Source organism: Microtus pennsylvanicus, chromosome 17 (genome assembly GCF_037038515.1).
Source record: "Microtus pennsylvanicus isolate mMicPen1 chromosome 17, mMicPen1.hap1, whole genome shotgun sequence".
Taxonomy (NCBI): domain Eukaryota; kingdom Metazoa; phylum Chordata; class Mammalia; order Rodentia; family Cricetidae; genus Microtus; species Microtus pennsylvanicus.
In genome coordinates this window covers 26,896,395-26,911,069 of record NC_134595.1, presented here as the reverse complement: position 1 = coordinate 26,911,069, position 14,675 = coordinate 26,896,395, and the positions used below count along the sequence as shown (strand labels likewise).

Sequence of the window (14,675 nt, the reverse complement as noted above, 5' to 3'; positions counted from 1 at the left end):
TACAGATACAGATTTTGTCACAGGCAACTTGGCTTGAACTGTAAATGGGTGCGTGAGGCAAACAAGCTAGAGCACAAAATCAGGCTGTTTTCAGAAGAATTTTCCCACAGATCTGAGACAAAGGATAAAGAAGTACTTTGTTAACTGAGCTTTTGTGCCCGTTTCTATCTAGACAGAATCTTTAATGGCACTTTTGTAGATGTAGATTTTGAACAATATACTTTATGTCTAAGCTTGGAGAAGGGACTTACTTGAATGCCATGACCAACTAAAATGATGAAACATTGAACAATATGTTTTGCTTTTTACCCTCTAGTTCTCATGTTGCATTCTGATCTGGGTGGCTGCATTGTCAAGTAGGACAACAGGTTTCTCTCCAGTCTGAGTGCTGTGGATGACAGCAGTGTTTCTGTCGGTGGATGGACAGTCTTCACTTTATCTCATGGAGCGTCTTGTTTCACCTGATCATTGCTTTGGGGATAGGCTAGTACTGCCTAACTGAAACTGAACTTCTTCATTTTCAGGTATAGAGACTAAACTTTTAAAACAGAATATGGGAGATGATAAGGTGGACATATGGAGGCTGGAGAGATGGCTCAGTGGATGTAAAAGCATTTGCTATGCAAGTAAAACAATCCAAGTTCAGGTCCCCAGAACCCATGTCAAAGTCCTCACAGTGATTCTGATTCACAGTACTAGCATTCTTACAGCGAGGTGGTAGGCAGAGACAGGAGAATCCTCTGGAAGCTCCTGAGTAACGTGCCTGGAGGATAAATCACAGCAGCAAGAGAGGCCTGCCTCAAGCAAGGTGCAAGGTCAGGGACTGACTCCCAAAGTTTCCCTCTCACTTCCAGAGGGGCACCACGGCATGTGTGAGCTATGGCATGCATGTACTTGCAGTCATATATGTCATATACACAGAATGGGCATGTGACAGATCTGTATAATGTTAAGAATTGAGCTTATTATGACATTTTATAAGCTTCCAGTCAGGTCATGAGGCACCTGTAAAAACTAAGGAGCATGAGCCTATAAAAATTTATTTGGAAAGTAATGTTGAAAAATAATCTCAAAATTTTGTATCTTTAAAATACATCATGGCAGGCTAGGGAGATGGATCGGTGGCAAAGAGCATTTGTTGCTCTTGCTGGGGACCCAAGTTTGGATCCCAGCATCTACATAGTGGATCAGTCATGCAGAACTTCAGTTCTAGAGAATCTGAGTCCCTCTTCTGACTCCCATGAGCACCACACACACTTATCTAAAAAGCATTTAAACACATAAAATTTAAAAATCTAAAAAATTAGAATAAAATACATTATAATAATGATAAAATTTCTCATGTTTTATATTTTTTCCCTAGTGCTGGGATCTAATCCAGGGTCTTGCACATAGTAGGCAAGCATTCTACCACTGAGCCACATCTCCAGCACCTATTGTGTCTACATATAGGCAGGAGGAAGAAATTATTAGATGCCATTTTGAGTAACTTCATCCATCATATAATCAAGGAATCGCAATCCTATCTGTTGTCTTATCCTCTCAGCAGAGCTCATTGAAGAGATAGTTACATACTTGAGGACCTGTGTGCATCCTCGGCGTGTTTGCAGGTAGATGTTTTCTGTATTAAGTTGGTATATATTGGTTTTCAGCTTGGAGACCTGTCCCTAACATGGTACAGAGCCTATTTCCTGTTATTTTATTAAATATCCATAAACCCTTTCAGTCTATCTTAGTTAGGGTTTCTGTTGTGGAGTTAAACTGCCATGATAAAAAACACCAGGAAAGGAAGGGTTTATTTCTCTTACATGTCCACATCACAGTTCATCATCGAAGGAAGACAGGGCAGGGACCTGGTAGCAGAAATTAAAGCAGAGAGCATGGAGGAATACTTCTTACTGGCTTGCCCCCCATGGCTTTCTCAGCCTGCTTTCTATGGCCGCTCAGTGTCACCTATCCATTGTTGGCACTGCCCACACTAGGATGAGCCCACCCACATCCGTCATTCATGCCCTAAGGCTTCCCCACAGATGTTCCCAAATAGCTCCAGCTTGGGTCAAATTGACAAAACAGTAACCAGCAACAGGATAAGAATAGCTTTTAATCTTCAGATGAAGAAAACCAAGGCTTAAAATAACCACTCAGTAGAAACCAGGCATCTAGCCTCAAAGCCTGTCTCGTAAGTATACAGTGAAACTTGCCCTTGCTGTTAAACACAGGGGCCAAATGATGTCTGGGGAACACCCTGTGACCAGAGAGGCTTACCAGCTCTCAGGAAGGACAGTTGCTGGTATAGTTTGGTGATGCCTGGCAGCACACCCATGAGTCAGAGGACTAGAGAGAGGTTCTATTTGATTTTATTTCCCATTGTCCTTACCATATGTTTTTGTTAAGATACAGAGTATCTCCCCAAAAAAGGCTCATTTGTTAAAGGCTTGAACCCCAGATGATGGTAATGCAGAAAGGTGATTTTTTTTTACTTATTTAATTTTATGTGCATTAGTGTTTTGCCATGTATTTCAGGTACCCAGGAACTGGAGTTACAGTTGTGAGCTGCCATGTGGGTGCTGGGAATTGAACCCAGGTCCTCTGGAAGAGCGGTCAATGCTCTTCTTAATCACTGGGCTATCTCTCCTACCCTAGAAAGGTGATTTGACTATGTGTCCTACTTTCTCAATGAGCTAATCCATTGATTATTCCATAACTGTTTGTATTATTTGGAAATGGAACCTAGCTGTAGGAAGTTGGGTGGCTAGGGACGTGCCTTTAAAGGGTATATCTTGTTCCTATGCCTTTCTTTCTCATTTTCTCTGCCTCCTGTGAGCCACCTTGGTGCATCCCATGCTCTCCATTAGATGTTCCGCCTCACCATGCACAGGCCAGAAACAAAGGTGCCAGATGATCATCTTGGAAACCTCTGAGGGGGACTGGAGAGATAGCTCAGCAGTTAAGAGCACTGACTGTTCTTCCAGAGAACCCAGGTTCAATTCCCAGCAACCACATGACAGCTAACAACTGTCTGTAACTTCAGTTCCAGGATCTGATGCCTTCACACCAATGCACATAAAATAAATAAATTATTTTAAAAAAGGAAACCTCTGGAAATCTGTGCGCAGCATAAATCATATTACTTTTTTTCTATAGCATTATATTCTGGAGAGACTCACAGTTCAGTATGCTGGTTGCAGCCTTACTCTCTTTACTGCACTCAGCATTTCCTGGTCTGACTGTTCAGATTTTATCAAGCAGTCCTCTATTGTAGTGGTACTTTCGTTTGGGCTGGCCGTTCACAAATACCAACATGGAGACTTGTTAGTAATTAAAAGCTTGGCCTTAGCTGAAGCTTTTTCCCAACTAGCTCTAAAACTTAAATTAACCTACTACGTTCTGCCACGTGGTTTGGTTACCTCTTCTCTGTACCATATGTACGACCCCTTCAGTGTCTCACTGGTGTCTCTCATGTGCCTAGATCCATCCCAAATTCCTCTCTCTGCCCCGAAGTCCCCCTTATGCTCTCCTGCCTAGCTATTGGCCATTCAGCTCTTTATTAAACCAGTCATAGTGACACATCTCACCCCGTGTAAACAAATATCCTACAACACTTTACTGAACGATTTATGTTTAAAGTTAGTATTAGAAATATTATTATAACAAATGCTGCCTTCATGCATGATTTTGCACTTATACTTCTAAGAAGGGGACATTTGAAGATAATGGTGCAGATACTTGGATTTGTTGGGTACTGCCTGTCCCGTGAACATGCCTGTTCTCCACTTTCTCAACATGCTGTACTTGGAGACCTCAGGTTCCGCAGGGAGAGATGATAAGTGTGATTTCATTAAGAGCTCTCACTGGTGGCTGTCGTCTTCTTTCTTCTCCTCCTCTTCCTCTACTCCTTCATCTCCTTCCTCCTCCTCATCTTCCTTTCCTCTTCCCTTTCTTTTCCTGGTACAAAAGATCAAACCCAGGGCCTCTACATGCTAGAAAGTACTGTCCCCTGAGTTATGCCTCAGCTGGCCACCTTTGCATCTTCTTTAGAAAGTGTCCACTAAGGTCTGCTGTCCTTCCTGTTCTTGTTCCAGAGCCATGTGACTTGCTTATATATTTTGGCGCCTAGCTTCTTGTCATCTGTGCTTCACATCTGTTTTCTCACACTCCACATACCAAGTTTCTTTTTGTTGATAATCCCTTCTCCCGCGCAGAGCTCTTCCTTACGGTGTAGTCCCACTTGTCTGTTTTTGCTTTTAGAATGATAAACAAATAAATCAAGGCCAGTCAGTGTTAAGTAACCTTTTCTCTGTTTATTTTGAGAAAGTTTTGTTCTTTTTTGTTTTGTTTTGTGGAAGCAGCTGTGAGGCAAGGTCTTGTTATGAAACCTTGGCTAGCCTGCAACTCACCCTGTAAACCATGCCAGCCTTGAACTTGTGCTGATCATTTTGCATCTGCCTCCCATGTGCCACTTTTAAGTGTATACTGGATTTTGGGTATACTATTTTGGGCCTTTCTTCTATAAGTTTTATGGTTTTAACTCAGATATGTTCAAGTCTTTATTTGCATTGACTTCTATATACAATATTAGGTGGTAAGGGTCTAATTTCTTTCTTTAACAGTTTCTCGCTTTCCCCAGTACCATTTATTAAAGAGTTTATTGTTTCCTATTCTGTCTCCTTGAAAACAAATTTAGTTGACTTAATTGTTTCTGTTTATTCTGAACTCTCTATACTCCATTGGTTTTGTGTATAGCTAATTCTGGTGCCATATTGTTTTGATTGATGTGGCTTTATAATGTCACTTGAAGTCAGTGAATATGGTATGGCCAACTTTGTTTTTATTTTCAGTATTGTTTTGGGCAATATGAGATCTCTTGTGGTTAGACACAAATTTTAGAATTTTTTCTGTTTATATGAAAAGTTTCATTAGAATTTTTATAGGAATTGAGTTGAATCTGTAAGATCCAGTTATATGCTCTTTACAAGAAACATGCTGTTAGATTCAGAGATGCTTAACAGGCTGAAATGGTATGCCATGAAAGCGTTAAGTAGAAGGAAAGAGGTGTATGTAGTAAACGAAGTAAACTGTAGAAACAATAAAAAAATGATGGAAGGGTCAGTTCAGCCCAACATCAGAGCACCTGCCTCTAAAGCAAACAATAGCAGGTGAAGGGTCCGGGAAGCTGAGGACAGGGCCATAGTTGGAAACTTCAACACCCTACCACAATGATAGAAAATCAACCAAGAAGCTGCAGACATGATCAGTGTTACAGACTCAGTGAGCATGTTCCAAGATACCTCACTTTTTGTGTTGTTAAAAATGTAGTTGTTTCTTCTAGTCTGTCCTCAAATTATAGTCAGTTGTGTAAGTAAAGGCTGTTGCCTGTGTGTAATAGTTTTCTCCTGGTTAAATAACTGAATTTGACTTCTTTTGTAATAGTTTCTAATTGGTGTCCTTGGATTTTTAAAATAATAACACCACTTTCAATTTATGATAGTTTGCTCTTTTCCTTTTAGGTTTTTAACCTCCTCTCTGCCCCACCTTTGGTTTGGTTGTTTTCAAGACAGGGTTTCTCTGTGTAACACCCCTGGTTGTTCTGGAACTCACTTTGTAGACCAGGCTGGCCTTGAACCTCCCAGAGATCAGCCTGCTCTTGCCTCCTGAGTGCTGGGATCAAAGTCATGCACCACCACCCAGATTCTTTTTTCTCTCTTAATGCAACAAAGATGGAATTTTGGAAGTCAATCTTATGATGGTAAAGAATAACTTCTGGAGCCAGATGGTGGTGGTGCACACCTTTAATCCCAGCACCTGGCAGTCAGAGGCAGGTGGATCTCTGAGTTTGATGCTAGCCTGGTCTACAGAGTGAGTTCCAGGACAGCTAGGGCTATACAAAGAAACCCTGTCTCAAAAAAAAAAATAACTAACTTCAGTAACTGAGCATGATGGCTTATGCACTTAACTCTAACACTATAGATGTAGAAACAGGGGAATCAGGACTTCAAGGTCAGCCTTGTCTACAAAATGAGTTCAAGGCTAGCCTGCGCAACATAAGACTCTTGTCTTGAAAAAAGAAATTGGGGGCTAGACAGATGGCTCAGCAGTTAAGAACTCTTGCTACGGGCTGGAGAGATGGCTCAGTGGTTAAGAGTGTCTCTTAACCTCTGAACCTCTTCTAGAGGTCCTGAGTTCAATTCCCAGCAACCAGATGGTGGCTTCCAACAATCTATAATGGAATCAAGTGCCCTTTTCTGTTGAGCAGAGGACTATGCAGACAGGACACTCATATACATAAACAAAAATAAATACTTAAAAAAATAACAAAACAGGTATATGCCCTAATATATCCAAACAGAATAACTTGTGAACCCCCCTCACACTAAGTGCTCACCAAGAACTACCTGGTGGCTCTCTTCTCTCTTTCACACATAATTTTTTTTGTTTTTTTGATTTTTGAGACAGGGTTTCTCCGTAGCTTTTTTTTGTTGTTGTTGTTCCTGTCCTGGAACTAGCTCTTCTAGACTAGGCTGGCCTCAAACTCACAGAGATCCACCTGCCTCTGCCTCCTGAGTGCTGGGATTAAAGGCGTGCGCCACCACCGCCCGGCTATATATATATATTTTTTTTTTTTAAAAAAAAGAACGCTTGCTGCTATGAGGACACTGGTTTGCTTTTCAGTGTCACATAGGCACTTACAACCATATTAAATAAAAACTATTCTCAAGCAGAAAGTCACATTTGATGGCCTGCTGTCCCACATCTGTCTTCCTGGCACTAAGTGGTAGCAGCAAAAAGATCCCTGCAAGTTCAAGGCCGGCTTGATCTACTTAAAGAGATCCAGGAAAGGCATAAAAATTATGTAGTGAGACCCTGCCCCACTACATCCCCGAAAAAATCTCTACAATTATATCAAGCAGGGGATTTAGCCTGCTGTGCTCAGAATCTTGTATTCTTATCACTAGCACCACTAACTTGGAAAAAAACTGGTGACTGCTCTTTCAGAGGGCCCAGGCTCAGTTCACAACTCCCATCCTTAACTCCAGTTCCAGGGTATTTGGTGCCTCCTCTCACCTCTGCAGGCACCACACCCTTCTTGCACACAGAGTAGAAGTACTTGCAGGCAGTAGAAGAGAAGGAAGAGGGGCACAATACTCATACACAAAGTTAAGGATAATGAATAAATCTTTAAAAATAATTATATCAAGAGTGTGCCAAGTGTTATGCCTGCATCGTCAGTCCCCCAGAGACCACCAAGCTCATATGCAAAAGCGAAGAGCCTTTATTACAAGCTCAAGTGTGAGCTCTCCGTCAGTTCCAACACAGCGGTTGGATCAGGGAGAGCATTGTGCTCAGCTATGGCAGGACTTATTATTATTGATTTTTATTGAGCTCTACATCTTTCTCTGTTCCCCTCCCTTATGGCAGGGTTTTTAAGAAGTAAAGGATGGGGTTAGGGGAATTCCAGATTTAGATGGGAGTTGAACTCCTGATTGGGCAGGAGTGAGGTAACAGAAGTCTTGTCAAACAGGGATTGGTACTGGCATGGCTGTAAGGAAATTGGCAACCTATATACAAGTTAGGTAAGCTATTCTTAATGTTCTAGAGTATCTAGTATTTTTTTTGTCTTAATTCTGACTGGTCCCACACATGGTGCAATCTGTGACTTTTCCTAGTTACTGTAATGGTGAGACCCAGTTCCAGTTTTATTAGTCTGCAGCCTGTATGGTCGCACTGATGTTAAATTAGGCCTCTTCAACAAGCATGGTGGTAAACCTAGCATTTTGAAGGCTGAGGCTGGAGGATCGATGCCATATTGAGGCTTGTCTTTAATACATAGCAAGATTCAGTCTCAAAAACCAAACACACAAGAAGGCAGAGGCAGGAAGGTCTCTAAACTTGAGGCCAGCCTTGTCTACATAACAAGTTCCAGTCCAACCAGAATTATATAGAGAGACTTGGTTTCAAACAAACAAAACAGCATAGAAGGATTTATGTCAAGAATAGAAATTGAGGAAGCGTGTGGTGGTGCAAACCTATGATCCCAGTACTTTGGAGGCAGAGTCAAGAAGCTCAGGAGGTCAAGATTTTTTTCCTCAGCCATCTTGGCTACTACATATGTATGGAGATCAGGAGACAATTTGTGTAAGTCAGTTATGACGTTTTATTGTGGGATTCAATTTGCACAGTGAGCACTTTGTCCACTAAGCCATCTTGCCCAACCCAGTAATATGATTTTTTTCTGCAGGTTTATTGATATAATACATTACTAAATTTCCTAGCATTGATTTGAACTATTCTTAAATGTTTTGAATAAACCTTGCATTGTTATGTGATGGAGGAAGGTCATTGGTTAAATAAAAAGAAGCTGCTTGGCTCTCATTGGTTAGGAGATAGGTGGGTGGAGTAAACAGAACAGAACCCTGGGAGGAAGAGGAAGTGAGGTCAGACTCGACAGCTCTCCTCTCCGGAGCAGACGCAAGAGAGACGCCATGCCCAGCTCCCAGGCAGACGCACGTGATGAAGCTCCGACCCAGGATGGACTTAGGCTAGAATCTTCCCGGTAAGCGCACCTAGGGGCGCTACACAGATGATTAGAAATGGGCTAAATTAATATGTGAGAATTAGCCTAGAAGAGGCTAGATAGGAATGGGCCAAAGCAGTGTTTAAAAGAATACAGTGTCTGTGTAATTATTTCGGGGCATAAGCTAGCCGAGCCAGGTGGCTGGGGTGTTGGGGACACAGCCCCGCTGCTCCCTATTACTACAGTTATGATAGAATTCTTTTCATTGTTTCTTTTCATTTTTTTCTTTTTTTTTTAAAGATTTATTTATTTATTTAGTATCCTGCCTGTAGGCCAGAAGAGGGCACCAGATCTCATTATAGGTGGTTGTGAGCCACCATGTGGTTACTGGGAATTGAACTCAGGACCTCTGGAAGAGCAGTCAGTGCTCTAAACCGCTGAGCCATCTCTCCAGCCCCGAATTCTTTTCATTGTTAACTGACTTATATTTGCCTACATTTTACTAAGGATTTTTTAAAATTTATTTATGTATTATATATACAGAGTTCTGCCTACATACCAGAAGAGGGCACCAGATCAAATTATAGATGGTTGTGAGCCACCGTATGGTTAGTGGGAATTGAACTCAGGACCTCTGGAAGAGCAGCTAGTGCTCTGAACCTCTGAGCCATCTCTCCATCCCCACTAAGGATATTTTTATTAATACCAATAAATTTGAATTTTTCTATGAGGATATATTTGTGTGTGTTCAAGTTTTGGAAATATTACCCCGACTCTAATGCTTTGAAGAAATGTTTTGAAAATGTCTCTTTTTTGTAGCTGTGAAAACTCATGAATATGGTAGTATTTTTGGATGAAGTCTTATTTCAGTGACTCAAAAGATGTGAAATTTCTTTTGTTACTTAAACTTGAGAGAACTTTATTTGTTTAGTAAAACTATAGTTTTAGAGGCTCCATTCTCACAGACACATATGTGTGTTAATAAAAATACATGTAAGTAGGTATAGGACCTACTAGATATTAAGGTCCATCCTGAGTGTGCTCCTGCATATCTCTGTAGTTGTTATGGGGGTCTTCCCTGGTCTGGTGGGCAAGCCCAGGTCACGCCCCCTGCTTGCTCACAGAGTAGAAGAGGAAGGAAGAGGGGCTGAGGAATGAACTGCCTCCTTTCTGTACCATCTGAAATAAGACTTACCTCAGACTACAGCTACCATCCGAGCTTTAAACAGTTGTGCATGTTTTAGGAGTTGCCATTTGCTCTTCAGATTGACTGTCTAGAAGAAAAAACTACCAAACAAATTGGTAGACATCAGTGTCATGTTCATCTTGCTAGAGTCACTACTAAATAGTATGAGAGGTAGAACTGACTGAGATTCATGGGTAAGTTGGTTGTGTTTTAGATTGTCGGGGGCACTCTGACAGAATGAAGTGTGTTTCCTCTAAAGCAGTACTTGGGTGTACCTAGCCTCCCCCGCTCCCATCTCACTCTTAGTTTTGAACTTGACAGTCCAGGAAACAGGGAGCACTAAGAGAATGTCCCATGTGGTCATCCTAGTGACCATAGCTTCTGAGAAGTTTCCCTGGAATGGTTCTGGGGTTTGACTTCTGTGACTTCCAACTGTTTAACAACCCTGGGGGTTGATTGCTCAGCTTGAGAAGTATAGACCTGGTGGGGCGTGTCTTTCAAAGCATTGGCAAGCCTCCTAGGAGAAGCCCATCACATGAGGTGACAAGAGATAATGTCTGGGTGACTTACTGATGTCTGCTCTCCTGTTATTTATAAACTGTGTTTGTGACAGTGCAGAGACTAGTAATGATATAAGAGCTAGAGGCAGGAAGGCCGGCAGTGAAACACTGTCCTCTGGAGATGGCATGGCCCTTACCCTCAGACACTGATGACTCTGAAAAGCCAAGCCTTATACATCTCTACTATATAGTCAGCACTAATTAGGCTCAGTGAGTTGCATCAGGGCTGGAGAGATGGCTCAGCTGTTAGGAGCACTGGCTGTTCTTCCAGGGGTCCCGGCTGGGTTCAGTTTCCAGCACCCCACATGGCAGCTCACAACTGTAACTCCAGTTCCAGGGGATCTGACACCTTCGCACCAGTGCAGGGTTTCTTTGTAGCTTTGGAGCCTGTCCTGGAACTAGCTCTTGTAAATCAGACTGGCCTTGAACTACAGAGATGTGCCTACCTCTGCTTCCCAAATGCTGGGATTAAAGGCGTGTGCCACCACCACTGGGCCAACAATTTTTTAAAAATAATATGGCAATTTATTAAGGGAGGATGATAAATTGGGAAGTCTTCATTTATTGGGGGTGGTACACTTGTGCCACAGTTCACATGTGGGGACCAGAAAATAACTTACACGGTGGGTTCTCTCCTTCAAGCATGTGGCTTCTAAGCATGCTTCAGGCTTATCAGCAAGAGCCTTTTTTGCCCACTGAGCCATCTCCCCAGCCCACATATATGAATTCTTAAAGAATATATTTAAAATGCATTTGTATCTCTGGGTTTAAAGCCATCTCTGGTTCAGATGGCAAGTTTCAGACCAGCCAGGGCTACATGGTGAGACCTTGTCTTAAAAACAACCAACAAAAACCTCAAGATTGTAAGATTGTGTGTGTGAGTGTGTGTGTGTGTGTGTGTGTGTGTGTGTGAGAGAGAGAGAGAGAGAGAGAGAGAGAGAGAGAGAGAGAGAGAGAGAGAGAGAGAGAAAGAACACACTATGAGTTTGAGGCCAGCCTGTTCAATATAGCAAATTCCATATAGAACTACATACTTTGCCCCCAACCTCCAGAAAAGACACTTGTATGTTCACACTATAGGCCTTCTTCTCTGCTAAGATATACACTGTATATTTTTACTCTGTGATTCTTTGTTATTATGAATTTTAGGAGTTTGTTTCTTCAAATAGTTTTTCTCCTGAAGAGCATTACCACTGGTTACACAGACAGTCTCCTAAGTAAACTTCAAGGGGCATGGTGTACTTTGGAACCCAGAAAGTTTACCTCTCATCCTTCTTGTATGTTTTTAGCAGAAGAAAAGATTGCCCAACACCTTGATCTAACATCTCAGAAATAAAGAAATAAAGTGTTGCTTCTTTCTGTCTCCATCTAGTACAATAATGATAATTTTCTTAAAGAGTTGGTGTGCAACTTCCAAATTTATTATTTATCAATTTATAAGTGCTATATATAAGACAGGATCATATTATATGGACTCTATGAACATAGAGAACTTTAATTTTCCTCTTATCTGTATGCTTTGTACTTTATTCCATAGTGTATAAAGAGCTCAGTGTTCTCTTTTCATCATAGTTGTGTTATTATTTATTTGGGTTTTATGGGGTTTTTTGTTTGTTTTTGAGCCAAGCTTACCTGGGAACTCACCATGTCTGTCAGGCCAGTTTCAGACTCAGTAGCCTCCCCAGGTGCTCGGATTACAGCCGTGCGCTTGCTTCAGTTTCTCTGCTGGCCAGTCCTCTGCTGGTTCTGTCCTGTGTAATCAGCTTTGTGCAGTTTATGAGATGGTCTGCATGGAAAGGTTCTAGAAGTGGACCTACATAAATACATATTAAACTGAAAATTATTTTCAAATTTCCTCCTCAAGGGTTACACATATTATTAATAATATTAAAGATTTTTGTTGTTATTTTGTTGGATTTGTTGTTGTTTGTTTTTGAGATAACAGTCTTACTGTGTAACCCTGGCTTACTTGGAACTCACTATGTAGACCAGGCTGGCTCTGCCTCCTGAGTGCTGGAATGACAGGTATGCAGCATCATGCTCCCCACACCCCAATTCTTTGAAATATGGCCAGCAAGGTAGCCTTGAGTCTGACAGCCTAAGTTCAATCCTCGCGACCCACGGAAGCCATGTAAGGTGAAAAGAGAATCCAGCGCCTCACAGTTGTCCTCTGATATCCACATGAAGCAATTTTAATTTATCCTGGGACTAATTTATTAATTCTAAACTTCATTTGTTTTTCTTTCTAAGCTTATTTATGTGTGGGTAGAAGATAAATTATAGTAATTCAGTGTGATCCTAGATTGTTGTAATTTGTTCAACATCTCTCTATTCAAATTTTTTTTCAGCCAGAAAGTGGTGGCACACGCCTTTAATTCTAGCTTTGGGGAGGCAAAGGCAGGTGGATCTCTAAGTTCAAGGTCAGCCTGGTCCACAAAGTGAGTTCCAAAACAGCCAGACTACAGAGCATATGAATACTGTAAAGTAGTAAAATATTCACTGGAACACTACATAAATAGACCTTGGAACTCTGCTTTTTATTGGTAAATTATGTGGTAAATTATTTGATAAAATGTTAACTGAGACTAGAAATGGTTTCTGTGGTCTAAAGTCACAAAGAGGGCTGGAGAGATGGCTCAGAGGTTAAGAGCATTGCCTGCTCTTCCAACGGTCCTGAGTTCAATTCCCAGCAACCACATGGTGGCTCACAACCATCTGTAATGAGGTTTGGTGCCCTCTTCTGGCCTGCAGGCAACACACAGAACATCGTATACATAATAAATAAATATTAAAAAAAAATTAAAAAAAAAATAAAGTCACAAAGAAAGATGACTGAAACACACTGAGACTATAAGATAGAGTTTTTGTTTGCGTATTTATTTTGCCATTAGTTTCTAAGCACAAGATCTATTTATTTGCTATGTGATAGCTTGTGAATCTTATAACAACAAAAGCAAAATGAAGCAAGAAATTCAATAAAACTTTATGTGGAACATGTGACTTTACGTGAGCTTTTACGTACCTTTGTTCTTGTCCAATCAGTGAGCTTTTTCTCTCCTGTCTCCTTGCAGCCTAAGTGTGATGGACAGGTCTTACTGACACAAGTGTGGAAGCGTTTGAACCTGATTGAATGTGACTACTTTGGTCTGGAGTTTAAGAACGTCCAGTCCTACTGGGTATGTGCTTTTCATTTGCTTTTGGAAACTGGGTCTGACTGTGTTGTAGAATAGTCATGGTGTCTGGGATGTACAGAGCATTTTAGGTCATACTGTAATGATGTAAACAAGTTGTTTGATAAATGACATATTATTCTTAGCAAAGCTATGATATTAAAGTACTTGGTTTTCAGCTATGGAGAGCCCATCTGCCTTTAAGCCTAAATGCATAGCCTCCCTAAACTCATTCCACCCACTAGCACCTGTGCCAAGGAAACCTGAGTTGCCATGGCAACCACTGATGCATCCTGCTGAATATGAATTGTGTTGTAGGTTGATTTTGAGCAAAGTGGACTGATTTTTGCATCATTTTACTTATTAGACAAACTGTAAAATGTGTAGTGTATTATTATCATTATTATTTATAGATGTGACTTACTTTTAAAACAAAAAACTCATCAGCCCTTTAGATCAGAAAATGTGTCGTTGTTGTGCTGTGCCGAGTTTTTCTGCTCCGGTGCACAGCAAACACCTTTCACATAGCAGCACCACATTAGGTTGCTGTTTGGGTACCGCTGGTTCTGGTTGAGACTGTAGAGTTACCCAAATGAATGCTATGGAGTTGTAGCACATCAGTGCTGCTCCAGCTTCTTGAAGCAGGTGTTTCTGAGCTTCCTGTACAGCTTATTAAGATATGATGAATGTGTAAGAGAACAAAATAAAATTCTGTCATAAAATCTAATTATTTGTATTTTGTAGCATACTTACTAAATGAGGAGATTTTTAATAGTTTTATTCTCTTCTATTAAAAACCCTGTTTAGATTTGGCTTGAGCCCATGAAGCCCATCATTAGGCAAGTGCGAAGTAAGTACCTTGTTTAACTCTTAAAAACCTTCCTCATTTAAGGTGACTTGTTCTGGAACAGTGAATTCTAGGTGTGTTCACAGCCATTGTCACGGCCCTGTATAGGTGGTAATAGTCACAGTGGATCAACTTGAGGTCACTTTGCTGGTTGGTTTTAAACTACAATAAATAGGCATAAGGACACTAGGTTTAAACTCAAAACATCATAGATAACTTGCCTTAAATTTGAAAATCATCGGATTTATTGCTTGGTGTCTTAATTGTGGCTCAATATATTGGGAAAAAGAAGTTTCTAGGTCATGAGAAGACATTGACAGGGCTCTTTTAAGACAAATGCTTCCGTGGTTAAGAGCATTTGCCCTCACAGGACCCACTTATAACCACCTACAACCCTTTC

At 41.0% G+C, this 14,675-nt stretch overlaps 1 protein-coding gene across 1 annotated transcript in view; it reads left to right on the top strand.

Moving 5' to 3' along the window:
- Farp2 (FERM, ARH/RhoGEF and pleckstrin domain protein 2) overlaps nucleotides 1–14,675 on the top strand; it is a 114,067-nt gene that overhangs the window by 33,094 nt on the left and 66,298 nt on the right. Inside the window, exons 3-4 of the mRNA XM_075951358.1 lie at nucleotides 13,330–13,434; nucleotides 14,236–14,278. Of these exons, the coding sequence (XP_075807473.1) occupies nucleotides 13,330–13,434; nucleotides 14,236–14,278 (148 nt within the window). The remainder of the gene's footprint in view (nucleotides 1–13,329; nucleotides 13,435–14,235; nucleotides 14,279–14,675) is intronic.